The sequence below is a fragment of the Gopherus evgoodei genome, chromosome 9 (genome assembly GCF_007399415.2).
Source record: "Gopherus evgoodei ecotype Sinaloan lineage chromosome 9, rGopEvg1_v1.p, whole genome shotgun sequence".
Classification (NCBI taxonomy): domain Eukaryota; kingdom Metazoa; phylum Chordata; order Testudines; family Testudinidae; genus Gopherus; species Gopherus evgoodei.
The window spans coordinates 51,827,239-51,854,918 of record NC_044330.1 but is presented as its reverse complement, the minus strand read 5'-3'; the positions used below and the strand labels follow the sequence as shown (position 1 = coordinate 51,854,918).

The 27,680-nt window shown below is 39.4% G+C and overlaps 1 protein-coding gene across 1 annotated transcript in view; it reads left to right on the top strand.

Annotated features, from left to right (window-relative positions):
* Positions 1-367: 367 nt before the first annotated feature.
* TRA2B (transformer 2 beta homolog) overlaps positions 368-27,680 on the top strand; it is a 34,105-nt gene continuing 6,792 nt past the window's right edge. Inside the window, exons 1-5 of the mRNA XM_030574353.1 lie at positions 368-544; positions 10,504-10,637; positions 21,855-22,017; positions 23,390-23,578; positions 26,663-26,778. Of these exons, the coding sequence (XP_030430213.1) occupies positions 509-544; positions 10,504-10,637; positions 21,855-22,017; positions 23,390-23,578; positions 26,663-26,778 (638 nt within the window). The 5' untranslated portion in view covers positions 368-508. The remainder of the gene's footprint in view (positions 545-10,503; positions 10,638-21,854; positions 22,018-23,389; positions 23,579-26,662; positions 26,779-27,680) is intronic.

Here is a 27,680-nt window from a genome sequence, read left to right as displayed (position 1 = left end):
ACTTCTCCCGGAACACACATGCCCCTCCCACACCCCAAATACTCCTCCCAGTACACACACGCTTCCCACACACTCCAACCACCCCTCCCAGTGCACACACACACAGAAGAAACCCCCCCAGATACCTCTCCCAGTACACATGCACCCTCCCCACACACTCGAAATATCCCTCCCAGTGCACAGACACACCTCAGTACCCCCCCAATACCCCTCTCAGTCTACATACACTCCAGCCCCCAAAACACCCCGCCCCGCGTACTCAGCGCGGGGGCTGACGGGCGAGGGGAGGGGCTAGTCTTACCCACAGTCCGGGGGGAGGAGCAGGCGGGGGGAGGGGCTACGCTCATCCAGTCACTAAGGGAATTTCAGGTCACTCAGGACCGCCTCACATAGCGGGCGGGGCCTAGCCAGGGAGGGACTCACGTCACTTCCGTTCCGTGGTGGAGAGCGCTGGCTCCGGACGGTGGTGGCGGTTAGTGCGACGGTTGCTGGCAGCCTTCGAGGGACAATGAGCGACAGCGGGGAGCAGAACTACGGCGAGCGGGTAATACACGGAGCCTGAGTGCACAGCTGGCCGGGCCTCCAAAGCGGCAGCGCGGCCTGGCCCGTCTGGGGCTGGCCTGGGGCGCCGCTCCACGGCCCCGCGAGGCAGCGGCGGGCCTGTAGCCCGCAGGCAGGGGGCGGTGTAGAGCGCGGCCGAGCCTCCGCGGGGAGCGCGCTGGAAGGCCCGTCCGTAAGGGCTGGCTGGGTTTGGCGCGGGAAAATGGCCGCCAGGCTGCTAATGGGGGAGGCGGGGACACTCTAGCTGCTCGGTTGCGTGCTCCATGGTGAGTCCTCCCGGCGCCATCTTGGGCGGGTGACCCGCCAAAGGGACAAAATGGCCGAGAGGCCGGGTGCGCCCTGTGCCCAGGGGCCCGCTGCCGGAGGCCTGGCAGGCGAGCCCCGGAAGCACGGCCGCGTGCTGGCGGGTGCGACCTGAGCTTCTCCTCGGCAGGACGTGCCTTGCGCGGGCTTCGCGGCCAGGGGCACACGGGCTAGTGTCCTTCCTGGCTCCCCCGCCCCAGTGTCTCCTGCACGTGGTGGCAGCGGGGAGCTTCGCCCTGAAGCCACTGAGTCATTCGTGGTCGAAGCACGGAGTCTGGCTAGGGCATCTGTCCCCTCTGGCGCAGAGCCTCTGCCGGCGCTGCCCGGGGCGTGTCCACCCGTCTGCCGGCAGTCGCTGCCGCAGAGCATCTCTCGGGGGCTGGTAGTTCGGGTGCCCGGGCAGTCAGCGTGGCTATAGCCTTCTCTTTCCTCTGCATTGGTGTTTCCGTGTAAGGGATGGGGTATTTAGATGACATTAAGTAACGTGGGCGCGGTCCCACTCCAGCCACCGTGGAGACGGGATTGGAACTCAAGCCTCCACGCTCCAGTTCCTGTCCTCACTACTGGAGGCACTGACGCTGCCTGTAGAGTCCTTGTTGTCTTGCTATTAATGGTTGGGTGTGACCGCTTTGGACAAACTGTCAATAGCCAGAAGCTATTGATGGTGCTAAAAATGCACATAGCACTTGAGGGAAGAGGGATAGCCTATGGGGAGGGCCAGCCTGCTTTACCATCAGTACTGGCATAGACATCCACTGCATTTGCTAGAGCCTGAGTCAAGGGGATGCCAGAATAGAGCTGTGTCTGAGCTCTTGCTGTGTTTACAACTCTTAGGGGAGCGCTGTCTCAAACTTTATACTGCTTGTAAACACGATATAACTTTTCATAGTTTACTAGGCTTGTCAGGGGTGGTTGAGTCTTAGAATGTGTTTTTCCCAAAAACTGGAATAGCATAATTGCTCAGACAAAAATACTGTAGACTTGTGCATTATACAGTTAGCCCCTTAGATCACTGGTAGATCAAAATACAGTAACTTCTCGCTTAATATTGTAGTTATGAGCCTGAAAAATGCTACATTAGGTGAAACTATGTTAAGTGAATCCAGTTCCCCATAAGAATTAATGTAAATAGGGGGATTTAAGGGGGAGGGGGGAGATTTTGGCAGACAAGACTATATTTTATATGCAGTATAAGTTTTAAACAATACTGTACACATCAGTGACAATTGTGGAGCTTGGTTGAGGTGGTGGAGTAAGAGGGTGGGATATTTCCCAGGGAATGCCTTACTCCTAAATGATGAACTAGCACTGGGCTGAGCCCTCAAGGGTTAACACATTGTTAATGTAGCCTCACACTCTACAAGGGAGCACCAATGGCGGGAGGGGAAACAGCATGGCAGAGACAGAAACACACCTTGTGTGGGAGAGACAGATGGGCATTGCCCCTTTAAGTACGCTAACCCCCTCTAAGTATCTTGCCTTTTTAAGTAGATCTGCAAGCAGAGTAGCTGCTGCCAGCAAGCTCCTTCCATCCTGAGCCCTGTCTTGTGTCCCCTGCTCTTGGGGGGAGGAGGGAGAAGGAGGACACCCTCACATTAGCATGTGCACGTACCCTCCTGTGCACAGGAAGCAGAAGGCTCCTGGGAGCAGCTCCAAGGCAGTGGGGGGCGGGACAGCTGAACTGCCCAGCAATTGGTAGCCTGCTGGGTGGCTACGCACAGGGAACTTAGGGGAGCTAATGGAGAGCTGCCAGTCCCCCCTGCTAGTTCCAACTGGCTGCTCTTTCTGCAAGCAGTGGGCAAAACAGGTGGCTCCCAAAGCTCCCATACAAAAGAGGGAGCATTGCACAACTTTAAGTGAGCATGTTCTCTAATTGATCAGCAACATAACTTAACCAGGATGATTTTAAATGAGGAGTTACTATAAAGGGGAAGATCTTTCAGATGGCAGTAAGATAGTTCCCAATGGTTCTGCCCGGCCACACTGCAACATATCTGATACTTGCATTTTGTGATGATACTGTTCTTGTTTACACTATGCAGATAGTAATGCACTTCTGAAGGTTTAATAGTCAAAAGTTGCAGTTCCTTGTGTAAGTTAATCTTTTATACATTGAACTTTGACTCTTAATTATCTGTCTGAAAAAAATCATGAATTTGCCCCTTGAAATAGCTACAGTTTTAGTCTGCGCAGATGTTTTGGCCTACTGAACCATGTTTAAAGGTGACTTGTATATCTGGACAGTAGCATCTGACTTGAAATTACAAGCCCTGAAGTTTGGTTTTTCAAACAGTGATTATTGGGACAGTATTATCCTTCATGCTCACAAGGGGCAGAACATTAGCTATGAAAACCAAGTAGTATTGCAATTATGGTACAGTAAATGACATCTTCAGAAACAGTGTTTACTGCAAAAATGTTATCTTTAGCTGGTCAGATATAATAAATGAAGGTAATTAGAAAAGGAGAAGTGAATTACTTGGATATCTGTCCAAAAAAAAAAAAGCTTGTCAATATAACCCAAATGGAGTACATTAGTTTTAATTGAAACCTTGCAAAAATACATATTTTTAAGTGAAATTTTCTGACTTTCCATTATGCCTGAGACCTGTATAGCTGTTTATATTTCTACATATTAGCTGATAATTGAGTTTTTAAATCTGTCAGAGGATTTTTCATTTACTTTTTAAAAAACAAAAAAAGTAAAAGTTTCGTAGAAATCCATATGTAGGGTGTTAATATGAAATCTTAAATTTTATCCATTTACTCATCTTTCCAGTAGCATGTGTAGAATTTCCAGTGGCACAGATTTACCAGCATTGGACAGTAGTACTGACTTAGGGTTGGTGGGACTCAAGTCAGCTGACTAGCGTTAAGGAACTCTGGGCTTGAGCATCTACATTGTATTTAAACCCTACATTCAGACTTTCCTAACCCATGCTCAAACCTAGGGCTCAGGCATACACACTGCAGTGTGCAGACCTAACTCAGAGTAACTATATCCCAGAGTCCCTAACACTCGCCCCTGAAGTGTGGCCAGTCTAGCCCTAGGATTGTGATACAGTGTGGGACATCTTTAGTGCCCACTCGGCCCCTTTACCATGAAGCCTCTTGCTCTGCAGGAGGCTTGATCAGCTCGCTTTCCACTGCAAATCCAGGAGATTTTTGATAGTGTATTTGCAGAATGGTGATCAGAACAGAATGGTTTAACGCTGACCTGAGGTGCTGTGATCTGCAAAAGGGGTGGTGGGGGTAGCTTCCCTTTTCAATAGAGTGGGTTGCAGATTGTTGGAGGTAAGAGGGCTCAGGAAGTTGTTGCATGGAACTGTGGGATACTTCCAACTGATTCTTGGGATCTCTGTGAAGCAGGGCTGCAGCTACACTTCAAAGCAATAGGGTTTGGATCCTGGGCTTGACTCGAACTAGGGACCCACCAGCCCTGCCAGGGTCTTGGTCCTGGCTTAACACAATTTGCAGCAGACACACCAGGGCATTAGCCTTGAGCCCAGGCTCTAACACAGTCTTACATTGAAGTGTAGACATCCTAAATGTTCAACAATTAGGGGCAAGATTCCTTTTTAAACTTCGGTGCATTCAAGATGCTAAATATTATTAGATGGTGTTTTTCTGAATGACCAAATTTTAGGTTAGTGTTTTTCCAATCTTATTTTTCATAATGTCTGCATCTTGTACTTTGACCAAGCATTTTTCTGCAAAGAAAAGAACATATTTACCATTTAATCCCTGTTCACTTTGGGCTGCCAAACTGGTAGCTGTATGTGAGTGTACTGGCCGAAGCCCTGCTTGAGTGAGAAAATACTTTCAGGGTTTGAGTATGGTTTGCCATCATAACTACTTTGCATCTCTGATTAGTGTTTATGGGAACCATATTAAAACTTTGTGAAAACATAAAACACTGGTATGAAGAGGACCTTAAATAATGAAATTATAGAAAATGTGTGAAATTTAAACTATACATCACCCTGACCGTGGGGATTTTCAGAAAATTGCATACGTAAGCCGACATAGACATGAACAAGACCTAAAATCAGGTATGTCTCACTAGCATTTAATTATAAAACATAGCCATACAGGAGTAATATTACTAACTTGAGTTGTTGGGGTTTTTTTGGGGGGGGAGATTCATAAGTTTCACGTTTTTAAAAGTAAAAATGGAGAACATAGCCAACTACCTACCACAAATCTGCTATTTTACACTAGATTTGCTCTTTTAAACTGTTTTATGTGAGACACGGTGGTGAGGTAATAACTTTTATTGAGCTATCTTCTGTTGGTGAGAGAGACAAGCTTTTGAGTTTACACAGAGCTCTTCAGGTAAAAAGCAATTCTGTAAGATTGAAAGCTTGTCTCTCTCTCCAACAGAAAGTGAATAAAAGATATTACCTCACCCACCTTGTGTCTCTCATATCCTGTGAGTGACATGACTTCAACAACACTGGCTTTTGTGACACTTTTCTAGTAGTTTTAAGTACTTTTTTTGCAAGGCTAGCAATAAGTGGCTTTTTGCTGTTTAAAGCTGAAAGTTGGGGAGTCTCCACTTTATTCATAGTAGTAAAGCTGTGAGCCCAGTAATCAAGTAAAATGTGATTATTACAATGGAAATAGCATGTGCTTGCCTCCCAGCATGATCCCCCTGAAGTGTATTCATTGACAAACTGCCCAAAATGAAGTGAGACTATGTAAATTGTGCAAAATCCAGGATTTGAAATAAATGGGAACATTTTTCACAATGAATGCTGTCAATGGTTCCTACTTTTATTTCAAGTCACTTTATGCCAAACGTTGGTTCAGTAGTCTTCTGGTCACTCCTGAAGTATACCATTCCTTTTTGGAAAATAGATGGTTACCTTGGTCTGTGTACTTTTATTTGGAAATGTTTGAGACCTGCAAATACTGATCCTGTTCCTTTGAATGACCAAATAAGAGTGGCAGGCACTGAACCTCTCTCAAAATAGTATTTACTAACCTTGTCTTCACATGGAAAAAGGTGTTTGCATGTTTTTTACCAGTTTTAAAAACACATCCTTGTCTAGTGAAGACATAGCCAGTGAAAGATAATATAGTTGTACTGAATGCCCTCTGTCCTTTATTTGTTATTTAACATACTGATGCCCTGTTTATGGCATGCTTACACATCAATTTTAAATTTGTTACTAATAAATACAGAACATGTCACAATGTTAGTTGTGAATAAGTAATTATGTAATTTCAATAGTATTCAAGCTGTATGAGAGGAACAGCCTACTCCATGTGTTGAAAATACTTAAGCATGGCTCATTCCAAACATTAGGCCACAATCAACTTAAATATCACACCTCTGAATTAATCTGCTATAGTTATAAGTAACTAATATTACTAAAACTGAAAGATTTTCAGTTTGTTTCCCCTCTTAAGTAGAACTTTTACATAGTGACTAAGAATAAGAAACACTTGGGAAAATGTGATTGTAAACTCAAATTAACAGGAAATCAGGGTTAAGTGCATTATCTGAAAAAGCTTTATATTTTTAAATTAAAATTCAGGTTGAGTATCCCTTTAAGATAACTGAAGCCCTGCAACTTGTCATTTAATTATTATAGAAATGAATGTGAGATATTTCCACAAAAACTTTAAAATAACAGGTTTTCTTTTACCTATTTGTGCTTGCCTTATGCCTTACAGCTTTCACCACATGGAGAACGCTTGAAAATAATCTACCTTCTTAGAGATATTTCTGCTTTTATAACTTTTCCATATTTTTAGTAAAATAAATGTTAATTGTTCTGTTATCATAACTATCATTGTAATTAATGGAATGCCACAAATAATAATGAAAACACAGAAGGCATAGATTTGAGTTTCTGGCCTCTTGTATTCCCTTTTTAAGTGCATTAAGTGTATGTTTTATCATGTGTATGCCAAAAATAGGTGGCATGACTGCTACAGGAGCTACAACCTTGAATCTGCTGGCTTCCCATGCACTCTCAAAATCTGAAGTTGAAGGAAGGAAAAATGTGAATGAATATAGTAGCAGATACAGGGAAAGGGTGGGGGAGTTACAATCCTAAAATAAGCCCCCTCTGCAGTTCTGAAATTGAGGTTTAGAAAACTATTTAGATGTAAAACATTGGATAAGCAAATTTCCAATGGGATGTGCAGTAGTATGAAACTAATACAATCCTTGACAGATTCACAGTCTTGCTTAGAGCTAGGGGGAAAAGGACCCAACTTCTGTTCTGCTACCCTTCCCTTCCAGCCATAGCACAAGCAGAAACTTACCCTGTCTTTGCTGCTTCTGTGCATAGCAAGCCTCCAGCAGACATCTTAATACAGAGGAGAGCATAGAGTAATACAAGTATGAAGAGAGGAAAACTCAGACTGGGAAGAGCAAAACCAAGCAAACTAGAAGCTGAAAAATGTAAGAACTGGCTGTGGGAGAAGCTTGCACCAAGATGAGAGGAGATTGATAAAGATATAGTGGGGAAACATCAGAATCTCTGCTCTATGGGCTTCTAGTACTTGAGGCAATATTATCTGACTCTGAAGGGAGTGCTTCCTTTCTTGCCAAGGGAAAGAGTAGTGTTGACAAGTTCTACTGGAGTCATGTCCAACTTTCCTAGTTCTTGTAAGGATTATTGCAGTAATGTGTGCGCTCTTTAGAGATGAGAGGGGAGTAGATTCTTCAAAGACTCCCAGAAAGGAACCTGGGAGGAATGTATAGAAAGTTAGACTGAAACTAGGGGTTTGCCAAAGAAATGGCAAAGAATCATGACATAGGTTGAAAGAATTACAGGATAAAGAGAACAAAATCCAAAGGAGCTGAATGAGAGAGAATCAAATTGCTTAGTTTAGGATGTAGATATTAAGCAATTATCTTTTTCCTCTCTTTAGGTTTCCTTCTGCGATTTTTTGTTTTGAAAGGAATTCCACTTAGTTATGGTTACCTCTGCATTTGTATGAACCAGTCTGTTGCCAACGTTTGTAATTGTCTTGGCACTGTTAGATGGTTTAACATGTTCCACCTCTGATGTTGTTGCACTTGGTAATATAGGTAAAGTGACTCATCTTTTTGAGGCATGAGTTTCTTGGATAAAATGTAATCTTAGAAATTATGCCATTAAAATGAGTGTTGGGAGTTCACACAATAGTACTGCTCTTTGTCTGCAAGTTTGAGACCCACAAAACTATAAATTTGTCTAAAAATGAGAAGTTTATGGAGAATATAGCAAAGTCTGTATGAACTACACACAGGCCAATGTTCTGTGTTAACAAGTGGTTTAAGGCTTTTGGTCAAATATCACTAAAGGAAGCAAATGCTCAAATTCTTCTGAAGTCTAGTAGTTTTAAAACTAGGATTATAGAAGCAATGGGAATTTTTAATGCTCAATATGTTTCTGTGCCAGGCCTAAAAGGAGTAAATTTGGAAAACCCTGAGTAAATTGAGCTAGGTTTAGGAAGCGTCATCTCCAAGACATTTTGGCCTTTACTGATTTTTATCACTGTGAATAAAGTACCTTGTAAAAGGAAATTGTGTTTGAAGCGACAACTGAGTTCTGACATTTTTAAAAAAAACTGGAAGAATTGATTCATAGAAACGTAAAATGAGGCAGAGTTCTGGGATGGATTAAGGTTTTTTCTTTAAATGGAGTAGAGAGTCCAGATTAAATAATGTTCACAACTAATTAGAAAAATCCTATTAGCTTTCATTACATGAAACTGTAAAACATGACTCCTGCTAAATACTGCTTAGTGTAGAAAACTTAGGGTCTGCCTTTTTCTTCATAGCTGGGTAGTACAGTTGATTACATTTTCAAAAATATAAGAGGAATATCTGACTTCTAGCTTAACTGCTATTGCTGTTGATTTGAAATGAATTCTCACTTAACACTTCATAATATTTTAAACATTAATGGTAGTCACTGTAAACAAACTCTCACAGCAAAACAAGCTTTCCTCTGGTTTGTGTGGATGTGGTGGTTTAAACTAAAATTAAAACTAATTTGGCTCAGCTGATGACTATCCAGTACGAAAACACCTTTTCGTATGAATTTCCAAATGCTGGGAATATGAAGTTAAAAAGAGAAAAAAATCCTTAGAATTGACAAGAGGGGGAGTAATTTTTGGCCCCAAAATGTTATTAATCGGCTGCTGATAGGTGAAACATGGCTCAAAGTTTAGATTTTTTTTAAATAAAATAGCAAGCTTTTTCCAAATTGACTGTCAATAAGAAAGTTTCCACAAGCTTTAAAACAAAACTTCACCAACCAATATTTCAAAACTAACATTCTTCTCCAGTGTTTGCAACCCAAAATGTTGCAGCCTTGTGATTGTGTATGAAAGTTGAAGGGGGCATGGCTAGAAACTTTTAAATCATGAAATGTAAGTAACTAGGCTATATTCATTATCCATACTGAGAAAAATACAAGTAGTAAACAATGGTATAAATAGTAGATTAGATTTTGAGAACCAGAATTAATGTTGTTATGCACAATTGCATCTTCAGTTTGTGTGCAGAGTTACCATGGTTGCATATGGAAATACAAAACTTACACGTGGTCAGTTTGCAGGCAAACTGAACGTGCTCATATCGAACTTTTAAAATCACACCTTCAAAATTGTTGTTATAATGTATATTAGTGGAATTAGTGACATAAAGAAACATTATACGGTTAAGTCATTTAATATACAGCTGAATTGTACTTTTTAATTCAAAAAAAATTATTGGTTTGCTCAGTTTAATTAGATGTGTGCACAGTGGTGACCTAAATATGTGGCTAAAGAAGTGTGAAATATAGTAGCCCTTGAAATTTTTCATGTCAAAATGACCAGTAAATCTTCAATTCATCCATTGCACACTTCATTTTAAATTAGGCATAAATAGAGAATGCATAGTTACCCAATACTAAGACTGATTTGACATCCATGTAAAAAGTAAGAGAAAAATTGGTAGATCCAAGTCTTGAATTGCATATATAATAAAAATAATCATAATAAAAAAAGTCCAAAAACATAGCATTTTTTTCTAGTTTCAGTTTTGGCACTAGATTTTATCCTGGAGTTTTAAAATATTCTTCATCCTGTTCTTTTTCTATTAAGGTTAATGTTGAAGAAGGAAAATGCGGAAGTCGTCATTTGACAAGTTTTATAAATGAGAATTATTTGAAGCTCAGGAATAAGTGAAGCTGAAATTTGAAAAAAAAAAAGAAAGTGAATGCATGCTAATTATCAGACCAGAAGTCCCACTTATAGAATATTGAGCAATTTGTGTGAAGTGGGGAAGATGAAAGAAGTCAGAATTTGAAACGGAAGAATGAAGAAAAGGAATAAAAATGAAGTTAAGATAAGAAGTAATCTGGAATCTGAAAGCACTACGCTAAGTAATTACTAGTCTGTTTATGTGTCCCTGTATATTTTGCTAAACATGCATGCATTATCTGTTTAATAGAGAAAGCATATGCAGGGTAAAGAAGTGCCTACCAGGGAAAAAACTTCTTAAAATCTAGGCAGTTCTAATTTCAACTGCCCGGACACATAGCTGAGATGCGAATTTTACCATTTTTTTTTTCACTGGAGCTTGTTTACAGAGTTTAGATCACCCAGAAATTGTGTACAAATTAGACTTTCAATATCTGCATGCAGGAATCCCGTTCTGCTTCCAGAAGCGGAAGTGCTCATGGGTCCGGCAAGTCTGCAAGGCACACTCCTGCAAGATCTCGATCCAAGGAGGACTCCAGGCGATCCAGGTCAAAATCTAGATCCAGGTCTGAATCAAGGTGAGTTTACCTTCAACACAGACATGTCTGTCTGAATTTGTTTTGATAGCTAAGCCTGAATCTGGCACCAAATGTTTAAAACAGACCTACAGAAGATTTGAGTAAAAACAATCTTGTGCCATTTCAGTTGCTGTATGACACAAAAATAATGTGAGATCTGAAGACTTGCTTTTCTTTCAACCTCAGGTATATCAAGTTAACTCTTACATTTTTTTTTCCCCTGGAATATCTCCTGCAGTCTTTTCATGTATGAGCTCACCCCTTCATTTAGGGGATTTGTGTGTTATCAGTTTAACAAAATATTTCCTGTGTCTCAAATATTATGCCATTTATAGTTAAATGTCATCAAACTGCTAAATGGTCTGACTAAAACTCCTTCCCCTCTCTCTTGACTCTTATGATGTCATTGCATTAGTTCATCAGTCACCATTGCATCTTCCATGCCACATGGCCTGAATTCAAGATTTAAATACAAAAGCAGAGAAGGGAGATTGGGGGAGGTAGGTTTTACAAACGACACACCTTTCAGACTGTCTTAAAAGAGATACCTCTTAATGTATTAAAAACACAATTCCCAATTTTTTTGTCTGTTTAATGTACATAAAGGTGGCTTATTGTACAGTGTTTTATAATTCCCTTTTCCATAGTTATCATTTTTTAGTAGTAACCTGTTCAGAGGATCTGCTTGTATGTTCCCACCCAAAAAACATGGAGCATGATTTGCTCCTACTGATAACAAATATCCAGCTTGCTCAAGTGCATTAATACAGCATCATCATATGATATATTGCTGCTGTTTCAAACTACTCATGCATGTTGCTAGGTTCTAAATTTAATTATAAACACTCCTGGGGAAGACTTGGGTGTCACTGAGCAGAGGTGGTTTTCATTGAGCTGTTCACATGTGCTTTTATACAGTAAAAAAAGTTAGTGTTAGCCTGTATAAAGAATTAATAGAAAAAATATGAAAACATGCCGTTATGTATATCAGTGGTACATCTTTGCCTGGAATACTGTTCTGGTGACTCTGCAACAAAAAAACAAATGAAAAATGTTCAAAGAGGAGCAACAAAATGCTTAGGGGTGCGGAGAGGTTCTATATGAGAAGTTTATTTCTTCTCTGAAGAGTCCAATAAGGTGACATGATAAATGTGTACAAAATAATGAATGGCATATAATGGTAAGTCCTCCACTCCTGTTTACTGTAATAAAACAAGGGAGTATCAAACGAAATTGAAAAGCAAAATGAGAACTCCTCTTCACACAGTTCATAATTAACCTGTGGAATTCATTGCCATGGGAGATCTGAGGACAACAGGAGGATTCAAAAAAGGCTTAGATATTCTAATGGATAAGAACATCAGTTAATTTGCATTTTGTTGTACATTAACAAGTAGCCAAATGTTGACAGGAACTAATATGACTTTTGGGACTTACTGAGTTTTAATAGTTGATACTGCAGCTTTAATGTTGCCATGGTATTAGCTTTTAATCTTGTGGCTTTTAAAGAAAATAAGAAATTAATAACTGTGTGATCTTCCCAAGCTCAAAGCGTTATAATGGAATTTATAATTTCATCAGCCTACTGGCTTTACAGTTTGTCCCCTCTCTCATTGGGAGCTTTTGACCACCATGGCTTCATGAATTTAGAACAGAGGCACCTGTAATAAACTTTAAATGCCTTGAAGTGGAAATACTCAGTCTGCAGAGTTTATGAACTCCTCTGGGTTAACCATCTAACTTGAGCAGAATTACAGCTGTCTCTTAAGGTGTGTTTGGGACCCAAGGTACCTACATTCCATTTCCAGCTTTGTCAGATTTTGAACATGGTCATGGGCAAGTCATTTTAAATGTGATTCTGGTCAGAAACGAAACAGTCCTACAAACGTAGCTTTAGTTCTGAGAGTTAGACTGGGTTCTTTCTGATACACCAGTAAAAGAGAGGCGATAATCTGATAATGCACAAAATTATAATTGTGCAATTTCATTGTCTTCGAATGGTGCTCTTTGACACCTGTATGAACAAAATGCCTTCAGCTGGTTTGTACAAGCGTGTATGATTAGTGCTAAGGCCGTGTCTACACAAAATTAGATCTATTTAACTATGTTGCTAGAGTTGTGAAATTTCGTGCCCTGAGCTTTGTGGTTAGGTTGACCCAACCCCAGTGTAGATATGGTTACAGCCTGTCAGATTAACTCTTATCAGCGTTCTCAACTGGGGTGCACGTACACCTAGGGGTACACAGAGGTCTTCTGGGATTTTCAGTTCCTCTAGATATTTGCCTAGTTTTACAATAGACTATACAAAAAGCACTAGCAAAATCTAAAAACTAATATTTCATACAGACAAAATGAGAGAGCAATTTTTCAGTAATAGTGTGCTGTGACATTTTTGTATTTGTCTGGTTTTGTAAGCAAGTAGTTAAGACAAATCAGACTCCTGAAAGGGGTACAGTAGTTTGGAAAGGTTGAGAACTACATCAACAGAAGAACTTGTGGCTGTGCTGCTGCAGCATAGACATGCCATTAGTAAACAGTTCTGAGCACCGGATTTTTGGCTTTCTTGGCATTGCAGTGTGACCATAATAAAAGCAAAGTGGGTGTACATAAGCAGCACGTCTGTTATAAGACAGGAGTTTTTCAGGTCAGTGGTCCATATTGTCCAGTGATGTACAGCTCATTCTTTGAAGAGGGTTAACTCCATTGTTAATTATGGTCTGTGGGCTCGCATATATGATTAGGATTAAATACTCTCTCGACCTGCAGAGCTTCCAAAGATCAGGATAGAATATGGCATTCGTGTAGTAACTAGACCTCTGGTTACTAACCCTTATTTGTTCAGTACCTTAGTCTCACATTCAGTGAGAGAGCATGCTCATAAATTTGACCACCATTATTTCTGCCCTTTGTTGCTTTCTCTAGTCTCCATTGTTTCTTGCCCTTTTCTGTTTCCCATCTTCTTTCCTCTGGATTTTCATCTCCACAGCAACTTCTGAAATGCACCCCCATGTAGGATTCACTGCCTACCCTCTTCCCAGCTTCATGGACTAAATTGTGATCCGATTTGTTAACATTAATTTGATATTGGGATGCTAATTCGAGAGCTCTTTGGGACTAATTTAAAAATTGCTTCAAATTTAATTTGCAGAATAAATGTCATGTACGTGGGTGGTTGTACAGTCCTGATCTATTCTAATATCCTGCCACAGACTGTGGATACTGCTAGATGCTTCAGAAGAAGATGCAAAAAACCTGTTATTAAGGAAATTTCTTTCTAACCTGACAATTCGTGGTTGAATTATGCCCTGAAGCATGATTTTTTTATTTTATTTTTTTTTCAAGGTGACTGTAGCATATTCCCATCTGTAAGATTCTCTTCAGGTGGTTCAGCTTTGGGAAATTTCTAGAAAAGCAGTGCTTTCTGGGACCACCTCAGCACTCCCTAGCGGTACTGAGTGTTCAGAGAAAAGGTTATGAAGTTGTGTGCTTCCCATCTACCTTGGCTTTTTTCCTCCTCTGGCAAGCGGCAGGTGGAGGGAATGGTGTTTTCCATGCCAGAACTTTTTTCTTTGATTCCTTAAGAATTTTTTGTGGGTGAGACTTTAAATTATTTAAGTGGTTTCTCCGGCCTTGTGTAGCTAGATTGCCATACTGGCTCTGAGGCTGTTGCATTGTGTACTTTCCGGATCTTAAAGATTTAGAGAACATCCTACTTGAAGCAGCACATCTTAGTCTGTGTTTTCTTGCTGTCAGATGCACGCACCCCTGCTGCCTAATGCCTCTCAAAGCTATTTCCTGAGCTGGTTTTTGACATGCCAGGTCTTCATACTTCAGGCACGTGAACATAGGCACACCTGGGTCTAGGCTTTCCTTATAGGGTTCTGATCTGTCTTGTGCTCAGCCTTATTTCTTCTGAGAGACAGGATAGAATGTAGTCTTCTTTTTGAAGCTCCCTGAAGTGGGAGATGCAGAATCCATGGCACTCAGAACTGGCACTTTTTGCTTACTTCAGATTGACTCAACAGTCTATGCATGTTTGTGGGGCACGTTTGTTGCCAGATAAGAGACAGAGGAAACTGAGTCTGGTGCCAATGACTTCAGGGGTGTCTCTGCCCTAGTAGGAGCTTTATGTTGACTCTGGATTCTTTGTTGCCAGTTTGTTTTAACTTAGCCAGAGCATTTCTAGGCGAACTGCCATCAAGCGCAGAAGCAAGAAGTAAAGTTTAGAGCGGCTTTTTGCCAGGTGACTCAAATATCAAATCTCTAAATTTTGATACAAAATTACTAAAGAGAGTTAAGACCCAGGCAGACTGCAAAGAGCTACAAATGGATCTCTCAAAACTGAGTGACTGGGCAACAAAATGGCAGATGAAATGTAATATTGGTGATAAATGCAAAGTAATGTGCATTGGAAAGCATGATCCCAACTATACATATAAAATGATGGGGATCTCAAGAAAGATCTTGGAGTCATTGTGGACAGTTCTCTGAAAACATCCACTCAATGTGCACTGGCAGTCAAAGTGAACAGAATGCTGGGAATAATTAAGAAAGAATAGATAAGACAGAAAATATCATGTTACCTCTATATAAATCCATGGTACTCCTACACCTTGAATACTGTGTGCAGATGTCACCCCATCTCAAAAAAGATACATTGGAATTAGAAAAGGTTCAGAAAAGGGCAACAAAAATGATTAGGGGTATGGAATGGCTTCCATATGAGGAGAGATTAATTAAGACTGGGACTTTCCAGCTTGGAAAAGGCTAAGGGGAAATGTGATTGAAGTATGTAAAATCATGACTTGTGTAGAGAAAGTAGATACGGAAGTGTTTACTACTTCTCATAACACGAACTAGGAGTCACCAAATGAAATTAAGAGTTAGCAGGTTTAAAACAAACAAAAGGAAGTGTTTCTTCACACAACCCACAGTCAGTCTGTAGAACTCCTTGCCAGAGGATGTTATGAAGGCCAAGACCATAACCAGGTTCAAAAAAGAACTGGATAAATTCATGGAGGATAGGTCCATCAATGGCTATTAGCAAGGGTGGGCAGGAATGGTGTCCTTAGCCTCTATTTGCCAGAAGCTGGGAATGAGCAACAGGATGAATCGCTTGATGATTACCTGTTCTGTTCATTCCCTCTGGGGCACCTGGCATTGGCCACTGTCAGAAGACAGGATACTGGGCTAGATGAAGCCTTGGTCTGACCAAGTAGGACCATTCTTACGTAAATCCACAACACTCAAAGAGTGGGCAGCACATGAGCAGATCAGAGGCCTTAATTTCAAAGGCATATCTAGCTCTTCCAGTGAATGCTGATCCCTGTTACTTCTGGCTCTCCCTTTCACAATGCTGTTCCCTTGGTATTGATACCCCCTCTGCAATCTGTACAGTGACTATTGCTCTCTGTAGAGATTCATTGGGATCCCTCCTTTGCATCTGGAGAATTTACCAGTCTTCTGATTCATAATCATGGTTCTCGAGGGCTCTCAGTCAGCCTAGGGGTCATATAGTATGGACATGGAGACTTTTTCTGGATCATTCAGGCTTTGGCTTTTGGGAAGATGGGGAGTGGGATGTCACTTTTTCTCTTAGACACCAATTGGGCCGCCTTCTCCAGGGCAATGCAGGTTTGTTGGGGAAACTTTGATGTAGAACCCCTTTTCCTGTCCCCATTTACCTCCATGTTGTCAAGGATCTCCGTCCTCTTTCTGGAGGCCAGAGGCTCATAAGAACTTGCTTTTTTTTGTTCATCCTGTAAGAGAGAAAAGTACATTGCATTTTAATCTCTACCCCTAACTGACAACATGATGATCTGTCGGATTCAAATGGAGAGGAAGCAGGCAATGATTTCAAATGATTCTCTGCTACTGATGATGAAACTAAGTCTTCAGATTCTACAATCACGTCTACACCTTTGTCACTTCCTAATGACTGCAGACTATTTTGAGACTTGTTGATATTGATAGTGGCATCAGAACTGGAAGTCGCCACAATCCAAGAGAAGGCTCATCTTCTTTTGTCGTGTTACATTGAAAGATTGCTCTGCTTGACAATGATAGCTTGTTGAACCTTGATTGAGATATCAGACAACCCCAGCATCTGCACCGGTTGTCACCAAGAAGGCAGATTTGCACTGGGTCCTGCAACAGGGATCCCTCTATGCCTTCCGCACCTGATTCCTGGTTGTCTCCGCAGATATCAGTAGCGTTAGGGGTTCAAGAGTTTCCCAGGGTGGACTTGATTTAAATCAATTTGATTTAAATCACTAATCGGGAAGATTTGATTTAAACATGGGTTTCTACATAAAAGTGCATTTCGTTGGTTGCTATGACCTTAATACAGATTCTTCACAACTCAGAGATGTAGGTTTCATTTTTAGAAGGTACACACTATACATTTTTAAAGTGATTTATTTTGAAAACTTTTCTGATTAGTTTTACAGCTATATCAGAAAATGAATGATTGGTTATTTCATTTACCAAAGGTAGTTGAAGCAGATAGTTCACCTCCTAATGGCTTCATATACATCTCCAATTCAACAGGTTAATCATTAATATTTGGAGGATTTTTTTGCCGTGCTGTATTAGGAGAACATCACCAGACAGACATTTAAATTGTTTTATTTCACTAAAACAATAATGCTTTGTATTCTGGATATTTTTTCTTCAACAGAAAACATAATTTAACAAAAGCATGAATTTAATTTAATTAAACATTTAATTTTTTTAAAATCAGGTTTGTTTTTATTAAAATTGAGTAAAATAGTTAAATGAAATATTAAAAAAAAAAATTAACTGTTAGCCAGGTCAACATGAGAAACTTAAAATACTGGCTTCTGCAGCTAATGCAGTAGTCTTCACCTTCATTTTCCTGTTTGTTCATAACTGGAAAAGAAAAGCAAGCTTTCCTGGTTTTTCAGGTGCCATATGATTTCTCACTTTCTACACTGGCAGAAGAAGCTACTGGTCTTACAAGAGAGATTATCACTTCAACAGTCTCTGAATCGAAGTGCTTAACTGACTTCCACCAGTTCACTGATGTGACTTTTTTAAAAACATCATCAGCAAACATATATTTCTTGAATGATTCACCCTAAGTTCTGAAATTTATTATAGTTGGCATTATGGAGGGATGATTGCTGGATGTCCATGTCCTCGCCAGCTCTCCTTCTTCAGCAGTTAAGGTTTGACCCTGGTATCGAGTATTGAGAATATTTGCAAAACAATGAGTTGGAGATAGTGCTTGTCCCATTCATTTTTTTTAAGGCTTGTAATTTAACTCTGTCATTGCATATTTGTCTTTTAAGATCTTACTCAGTTCCTTCCAGACTTCAGCAGTATCAGCAATAAAACTATTTCCCTGCAGTTTCTTCGAGGCTACAGAAATAAACTTCAGAGTACTCAGCATGTGTTCAACATTTGTCTTGAACCCAATGTTGAGAACTTTGGCTGTGACAGTGCCATCTGTTTTTTCACAATTTTGTTCACAAACTGTCATCAGATTAGGCCAGTTCTTGAAAACTCAATACAGTCAACTATTGAGTTCCATCGCACATCTTGTGGGGGAGTTACCTTGGTTCCTCCCAGTTTTTTCAGAGCAGCTGCTGCAAAATGGTTGTTAACGGAAGTTTTTTAACAAATTCAACAACATTAGCCTTTATTTCTGGCACCTCCTAGCCAAAGACTTCAGAGTTCATCAAATGAGCGCTGCAACCGTGTGTTGTCAGCTTGGGACTCTTTCTCCTAAACTTCTCATCTTGGATACATTTCCAGCATTGTCTGTGACCAAGCTGCATACTAGACATCTGAATCTTTTTCAGTTATAGCTTTTACTGCTACTTCTTGTAAGTATTCTACTGTGTGTGCATATCCTGATGTATCAGTTGTTTCTCTAAGGAAGACATTCCCTTCTTCTGTTGTCACACAAGCACATGCAACAGAATCATTATGGACATTGCTCCATCTGTCAAGATTCGAGTTAACAATTTTACCATCTAGACCTTTTGCACACTGCTCAGTTTCTCTTTCATATGCTTGATCCAGCAATTTTCCTGTGACATCTGCTCTGTTGGGTGTACTGTATCCTGGTTTTAATGACTGAACCATGTTAATGAAGTGTGGGTTCTCAATCATATGGAAAGGAGAGTTTGTTGCATAAACAAACAGGGCAATTTTTTCATCTATTACCTCTTTTTGTAATCTTCTGGTCCTTATCACAAACTTATCTGTTTCTGGATGATGGAGACTTCTTCCTTTTTTGCGCCACACGTGATAATTGGCTGTGTGACTTGCATGATGTGACTGAAACACTATCATTGGCAGATAACTCTAAAACTATATAAAATGGTGGTGACCTTGAAGGTGGGTAGTCTTCAGAATTCTATATGTTGAGCATAGATTCTCCTAAACAAAATAAGTCAATGTAGTTATTTAATTATTACCATACAGCTCATTTAGTATTACTCATTGCATTCACTGACAATCAGTACTACTTTAAGGGAGAAATTTATAAAAGGGAAAATTTGCCTATTTCAACTTTTTATTTATCATAATTGCATCTAAAATGATAATACCATAGAGTAACAACTATATTTTTTGCTCAAACATGAGAAATCAAGACTCTTCCAGAAGGAAGACAGGCAGTTCTTAAGAAAGAAGTATGAAATAAAAGTTTACCAACCTGAAGATCCTGCATGTTCAGACATGTTCCTTTCATCTTCAACGCAGCTTCCTCCTGAGAAGGAGCACTTCTCATGATGTTTCATTCAGGCAACCAGGTCTTGCATTTCTTTGTTGCACTGTTTGCATTTTGCATGCATGCCTGTTTTACTCGCAGGTGGAGGAACTTCATTAAAATATTCCCAAACTGCATCTCTTTTATGGGCCTGCTGCCAGTATAGGTTTTTTTCCCTTCTAGTGAGAGAATGGTATGATAGATAGATCTCAAATCAATGAAGGCTACACTCAGAAAGACCTAAAAACTTTTGGAATATGCTGCTCAACCAGTTTCACTTTTTTTCCTTCTACTGCTTCTCTCTTCCTCTCACATTTATCTCCAGACTACTACTTCTCCTTGTCCAGATCTATTCCGCCCCCAACAATTTTAGAAAGAGGTAAGGGATTGACTCCATGTACATACATTTGTAGAGGAACAATAGGGTTGAGGTCTTTTCTCACCGCTATATTTATTTATTTAAAATATTTTTACTATTAATAGCAAAAAATATCTCTGGAGACACAAATTTGCAATTTGAGAACTGCAAAACTAAGCATCTCTGATAGTGCTCGTTCTAGAAGATACTGAGTCCCATTGGGTAGATAGAAAGATTAACCTAAATCTGTACAGAAGCCCCTTGAACCTCAGAACATTGGGTCCCTAATTCATGAACTGTTAGAACTCATTTACAAACCTTTTTTAAACAGTACAATAATACATTGTCTCATACTGTAGAATTTGAATTTATAATCCCTATTCCATGATGAGATACATTATAGCTCAAAGATATCTTAATTAAGATATATCTTTAGGTAGGTTTTTTCCTCAAAAAGCATTTTATCAAAAAAAATCCAATTTAAATCAAAATTCCAGGAAGCTTGACTTGGCATTCTCCATGTCACCAGTGATTAAGGTATTTTGATATCAATTGTCGGTTTGGAATCAGGTATTCTCTTTTCTTGACTCATCTTCCCAGTGCCCATTAAGACTGTAACTGATGGGTCACTCTGTTCCAGGGCATGCACTCCATGCTTTCTGTATACCGTCAGATAAGTCAGAACTCTGACATTGGGCATTGTCAACTGAGCTTATATCGAGTTATCTTGCTTGTTGGTTTAGTCACAAGCCAAAGTAGGAAACCTTCCTTTTTTTTAATGGCAAGCTTTGCATAGAAATAAAACTCCAAAAGAAAGTCTAGATCTGCAGCAGCATCTAAGGGGTTGTTCCAACTTGAACAAAGTTAGCTCTCTCCTCCCCCCACCATTGTCTTTTAGATGAAGGGTATTACTTCTAGAGTCTATCTTCGTTGCCCCTTCCCCAGAAGTCTCTGCAACTGAAGAGTATAAAGTCACTTGAAACAAAGGTGAAGTTTGGCTTTTTTTTTCTTTTTTCAACATTAATCCAGTTTCAAATTTGACAAGTTGCCCAGTAGTCTAGACTCATTTTGCATTTCCTTTAGTCCCTTCTTGACCTCTGTCCTTTTGAAGATTGAGTCACAAAAGGGAATATGCAGAGACTACTATGAAGAGAGGTTGACCATCAGCTTCTATTCTTCAAGGGCGTTACTCAACTACAAATTTATTAAACATTGCTGTTGAGGTGTCAAGTAAGGTAATATGCTGACTCCTATGTTAGTGTAGACATGGACAGGTTGTGGTCAGCACTATGTTAAGCTAATTCCCTGCTTAGTTAAGTTCTAACACAAGACAGCTCAAGGAATGTTACCTGGCTTCATCGCCCAACTTCCCTCTTAGTTAACAGTTCAGCTGTTTTAAGAGCTCTAGAAGGTTTAATGGAAGGAATTAAAGCAGATTGGGACTGCACAGCTTCTTATGATCTCCAAATAGTCAATGCTGAAAGAGGGCATTTGCACTGTTCCAACAAGCACTGCCTTTCCAGAAAGCTTCCAGAAGCTCTGTTGCACAGGGGGTCCCTACCACAAGTGTTACCGTATAACGGCAACACTTAGAACAATGGTTAGTGGTGAGTTTTAATTGCTAGAGTAACTGGATGTTCTCATACTCAATATAAATGTCTAATCTTTTTCAGCTCCCACTTAGCTCTTTATCTTAATGCCTTTTGGCCAAGTGCTGCATGGTTGTTTTATACTGTGAAGATTATTTCCTTACAGTTCTTAAAGTAGTTGTTTTTCAGCTTCATTAGGTATCCCCTTGTATTGATAAATAGGAATACCTGGTATATCTTTCAATGTTGAGGTTGAAATGGAGTTTGGAATTCTGTTTTTGCAATGGAAATTATATGGGGGCCTGCTATAGTGGTGAATACCCTAAAGTAATCTAATCTGAGTATAAAGATTGAGTTGAGAAACTTGAGAACTGGTGATGAAATAGGTTGTATTGCCCTACAAGATGTAGTACAACATGACTTTTAAGTTATCCATTTTCTGTTTATAGGTAATTTTTGATTTCCTCATGTTAATGTGTAGTTGCAACATGGTAACCCCTCAGAAGTAACTTAATTCTTTCTCTGCACAGATCTAGGTCAAGGAGGAGTTCTCGTAGACACTATACAAGATCACGCTCTCGTTCCCGCTCTCACAGGAGGTCCCGGAGCAGGTCTTATAGTCGGGATTATCGACGACGACACAGTCACAGCCATTCCCCTATGTCTACTCGTAGGCGTCATGTTGGAAACAGGGTAAGACTGTTACTTTAACACATTGGGATTGTTAAATGTAGCTGTTGGGTGTATTGCAATTTTCAATCTGTTTGTCCTTCCCCTTTAACTAAGGAATCTATAAAAGCAATCTGCTTCTTGGATTTGGAAACTAAATTTAATCTTCATGGTGTACTACAATAATAAAAATTCACAGCAAAACATGAGAAGTTAGTTTGTAACTATAAATTACCACATTTTAAATGTTATGTTATGATGACTTGAACAATTTCTGGAAGAAAATTGTGATCTTAGGTATTTGTAAGTTTTTGTCTTCTGTGTGTTCTGTTTAACGTACTGAAGTACGAGTTACCCACTCATCATAATGTTTCGATCTTCAGATATTTCTTATTTGATCACATTTGAGCTTGTAATTTTTGAAGTTTCACAGTGCTTACAGTAACTTAAGGTGCCTGTTCACTGAAAGTTGTACGTTAATGTAGATATTTTTCTAAACAAATGTTGACTATTAGCGCACTCTTAAATTAATATGGTGGTAGTTCTCTGTTAAACAGGTCTGACAATTACCTTTTTGTAGGTTTCAGAATTAATAAACTAGATTTGTTGCATCAGTCTCTTGAAATACACAGTATTTTGTCATAGATTCAGGCACCTTAAACCCTGAAGCTTTCTATTAAAATCTTTTAAAGGGTACAGTCAAAGTTGATAGGCCCTTTAATTTATCTACCTTGTTTGCAAAGTCCATGTAATTTTTGTTGCCAAACAAATGCTTTTTTTCTTGTACTTAAAAAAGTGACTGATTCAAGAACATCCCTACAATAACAAATAAGTGTACATACCCACTCGAGATAAAATATTCAGTAAAGAAATAGGCTTAATTTTTTAGTTTCCAAAGTTTCCTAGTCAGGACACTTGGGGGGGTGGAGGGAGCGGGAGGAATTGGGGAATGAAAACTGCCTTGATGTCTTCATTAAACAAAAACAAATTAGCTTGACTAAAAAGTCATGTTCATTCTCAACCCTCTAAAATGAGGAATAAAATAAATGCCAAACTACTCCAATATAGAGGTGCTCGCAGACCTATATACAGATATTCGTATTCACCAGTCAGCACCCTAGTCTGTGTATAGACTATTGGACGCTTCCAAACAGTCCCCACTACGAAGTTTGGCATGGTAATTGTGTGCTCCTCTTGAGGTGAGAAATGCAAAACATGTTTTTGTGAAAGCTAAGTCTGAAGATTTGTTCCTAACACATGTCTGTTGTAAGTAAAACTAGCTTCTTAGATAGCAGTAGATTTTTCTGTCTTGAAGTCATGCCAAATCAACTCACGTTTATAAAGTCATTGTATTGCTAAAAGTTTGAAAGGAGAAACTTTTTTTTTATTCTTCTAGGCAAATCCTGACCCAAACTGTTGTCTCGGTGTGTTTGGATTGAGTCTATACACCACAGAAAGGGACCTGAGAGAAGTGTTCTCCAAGTATGGCCCAATTGCTGATGTTTCCATTGTGTATGACCAGCAGTCTCGGCGTTCAAGAGGATTTGCATTTGTGTATTTTGAAAATGTTGATGATGCAAAGGAGGTAAGCTGGAATATATAATGCTTTTAAAATTTGCAATTCCCAACTGTTAAAAACTTATTCCTGTATAACTAGTACATAGCCCTGTAAAATGTAATTTATTTTTTTTTAAACCTGTGTTTGAGACAATGTAGAAAAGGAATTACGGTAAGTATTCATTAGTACTTGAAACTGCTATAATGAAAATATGCACCTGAACAAAAACAGCAATCTTGGAAGCATTGGCATTTGTTTTCTGTAGTCTATTAACGATTCTTCAAAATAACTGACGGACTTATTAATGTATTTACTCGAACTGATTTGACCAATTGGTTAAAAGGCAAGCGTCTGAAAGGAATGATTTAGTGATAACTATTTCAAATACCACAGGTTAAAATTTCAGTAAATTTCAGGTCAGTTGAGCCCTGTGTTGGTGAGAAATAAATAATTCCACATAGCTGGTTATGTGTGTTTGACCAAAGCTGCTTTTTCCTGCTGGTTGTTGCATTTCACTAGTACTGTTTATATGAATATAATTGTAAATTGCTTTGTGATCCTCTGGGATGAATGAAACACTATTTTAGTATTTAAATCAACTGAATGGAGGATTTTAATTTGTAATCAGGCTTACAAACCAGTTAACTTTTAATTCTGAATTTTGAAATAGATGAGATATTAAACTCTCGCCTGTCGTGCATTTGACTTTGGATGTAGGTCTTGACAAACGGGTAAACGTATGATAATCTTAAAACAATATTTTAAAAGTTTATATGGTTTTAGTTTTTATATTAGCATAATTAATCAAAAATGTGCCCAAAGTCACAATCATATTGCGTTTTTTAAAATACACATTGAAGCAATATTTATTATTGACATTTGAAATACACCTTTTCAGAGTGCTTGGAGACTAGAACCTGACCATGGCAGTTAGACTATTAATGTTGCCCATACTTTCACCTCCAGCTGTGTAACTTACACATATCCCAAAAGACTAACTCTATTCATCATATAAGAGCTGTAAGCCATCTTGAGGAATTATTAGATCCTGTCCCTTGTTGGTATCTCAGCACAAAATAAAGGTGTGAGTTATGCTTTAAACAAAAATACAAGGTAAATCTCCAGTTGTACCAGAGTTACCTTCTTAAATACAAACTGAAATTGAAGATGTGTGTACGGCTACCTGAAGCAAACCACTGGGACCGCCAACACATTGGTTGTAATGGGTCGCAGTTGGCAAATGGATCCAGTACGAGATTTGCTTTGATGAAACATGCATTAGGAAAGTAGCCCTTCAGAACAAGTGGATGCTACCTAGAGAGCCTCCAGACAAGCAGTAAAGAAGGCAAGAAACCTAGCTTTGGGTACACTGTATAATGAGATGCACAACTTCTCAATTTGCCAAAAAGAAAATATATATGATCTCATGGACAAGAAACAAAAGGAAGATGACAAAGTGAACACACCATTCATAAAGGATGCAGGGGTCTTGTATGTAACTGACAGCAAAAATTCTGGGGGTCTACTTAATGTGCTTTATCCTTTATATGCTGTATTGTCATATGAAGCAATAATTAGGAATATAGATTCTCTTGAGGTCTGCCCACAGGTCACCTGGAAAAGCAGCAGGTCCAGATGAAGCAATGGTGGAAATGATCAAAGCCTTGAGAGAGGCTGGGGTACATTGGCTCACACACATTCTGCACTCTGTGAAGAAAAGATAATTCCATATTGGTACCGATATACAAACACAAAAGTGACCTACACAACTGTTTGAAGCTTCTGTGCCTCTGTGTGAAACTGAGAATCATAGCTGCATTCTCTGAAATGTGTAGCCCATTTAAGGAATAAAGCAGTTTGGCTTTAGAAAAGGAAAATAGGGTATTCATTGGCAGACAGTTGATGACAGAGAAGCTGGAAGAAAATATCTAGCCTGGTTCATTGGTTGGGCTTTTCTGTTGTGTGGTTTTTTTTGTTGTGTGGTGGTTTTTTGTGTTTTGTTCTGTTTTTTTGTTTAGAGAGAGAGAGCATCTGGCAAAATACGTACATGACTGCTGGTGCATCTCTAATTCTATGAGGTACTGGAAGATCTTGTCCAGATGGTGATGGGTTTGTATGAGGGTTCCATGACAAAAGAGCCAGTTGCCCTTCAGTGTTTCAAGGAAGGCTTCAAGGTGAAGGTTGGACTCCACCAGGGATTAGTGCTTAGTTCATTACTATTCATAATTGTGAGACTTCATAGGTAAGTAAATCCATATTGAAGGTTGTATGAAGATCTGTACAAATTAAATTTTGCTAATGGCCGATGGTGAGGAAGATTTGGTCCAGGCAATTGATGCTGGCAATAGGGAACTAAAAAACTATATAGTGTCAAAATGAGTGAAGAAGAGAGAAATCATGTGGGTGATTTGCTCAGAACTACGACAGATGAATATCAACACTGAGGGCCAGCACCTAAATCAGGTGGTATCTGTGTTTATCTGGTGGGGCTGGTTAGTGACAAATAGAGAAATCAGAGAACCATAACCAAGACAGCTGAGCATGAGGGAAGTCTGGTGACAGGTAAATGGAGTGACTTCTAATAAATGAATGCGCAGATTGTATATGGGGCAACTATAGAAAACCATGGTAAGACCGGCTCTTCTGTGTGGATCAGAGAGATGGGTAACCAAAGAGAGGCACTTGAGAAGACTTGAAGTTATTGAAATGAGAGGGGAGACCTTGGAGGACCACATGTGGAATTATGTCATCAGGCATGAAACCAAGGTTTGCAGTATCTGAGAGAAGCTATTAAAGAAGCTGAGAAGGCATCAGCATGTACAAAGATGTATGAAAGCCATCCCATTAGGGAGACATCTGAGACTAGAGTTTCCGGGCTGAGAACAAGAGGACAGCCAAATAAACGGTGGATGGACTGTAAGGGAGGATGAAGTGGATATGGAGCAAGCATTGGACTGGCAAACTTGGAAAAGACAGATCAACGATACAACCCCAGCTAGTTGGGAAAGGAGGAGAAGTAGTCGATAGAAACCTGTGTTAGCAGTTATTAAGCTGAAGTTAATCTGTTTGCAGTTAAAACTATCTAAATCATGATTGTTTCACTCCATATAGGCTAAAGAGCGTGCCAATGGAATGGAACTTGATGGGAGAAGAATCCGGGTAGATTTCTCCATAACAAAAAGGCCTCACACCCCTACACCTGGAATCTACATGGGGAGACCAACTTAGTAAGTTATTTCAGAAATTGAGTAGCACAAGTGGCATAAAGGAAATGCACATTTAGTTTGCCAAGTAATCTTCGTTTTGTTTTGCAAAATTATCTGTGCTTTTGCAGGAATTCTGTATCAACACAATCCTGATTTTTGTTTAATGTCCCAGACTTCCAAAAGTACACATGCAACTCTTGGTATATGGGCATAAAATAGTAGTGCACCTTGATTTGTGTATTTGCACCAAATGTTAAAATGAGCCAGTCAACATTGCGGCTACATATCAAACAACACTGTCAGGAAAAAATGTAATCTAAAAAATCTATTTTCAGATAAAGCAACCTTTAAAATGTCAAACGATGGCACTTATTAGCAAAGTAACTGCCATTCAGTTTATGAAAATGACAAACTTATATAGTTATCGTTGAAGCAAATTCCATAACTTTTATTTAATCCTTACTTGTGGGTAGCCCTCAAAGGTTGTATGCTTCTTCCAACTGTGAAAAGTCGAGATGCATTTGTGTACAATAATTTAGTGTCTTGTAATTTTTTTCTGTTTAGATAACCATAAACAGAAATAAAACTACATGAACTTTTTTCACTTACTGGTAATACAACACTTCAATGCTTTTTCAAAAAACCTGATGCACCAAAAATGCATCAATGTCAGTACTTTGTATCTACCTGTCTAATGTTCCTTAATTTAGTCAGTTCTTAACTTGTTTCCAGTTGGCAGATGTGTCTTGTCCAGATCTATCAGCATAATTGTTTTCCATGGGAAATGATGCCTGGAAAACCAAGAGGGAGTGGGCAGTTGGAGGCCAACAGTAGGAGAAGCCATACATACCCAGAAATGTTAAACTTGTAGCTTTAAATCTGAGCTTGCGATCTAAAAAGCTTGCATTAAAAATTTTGGTTTC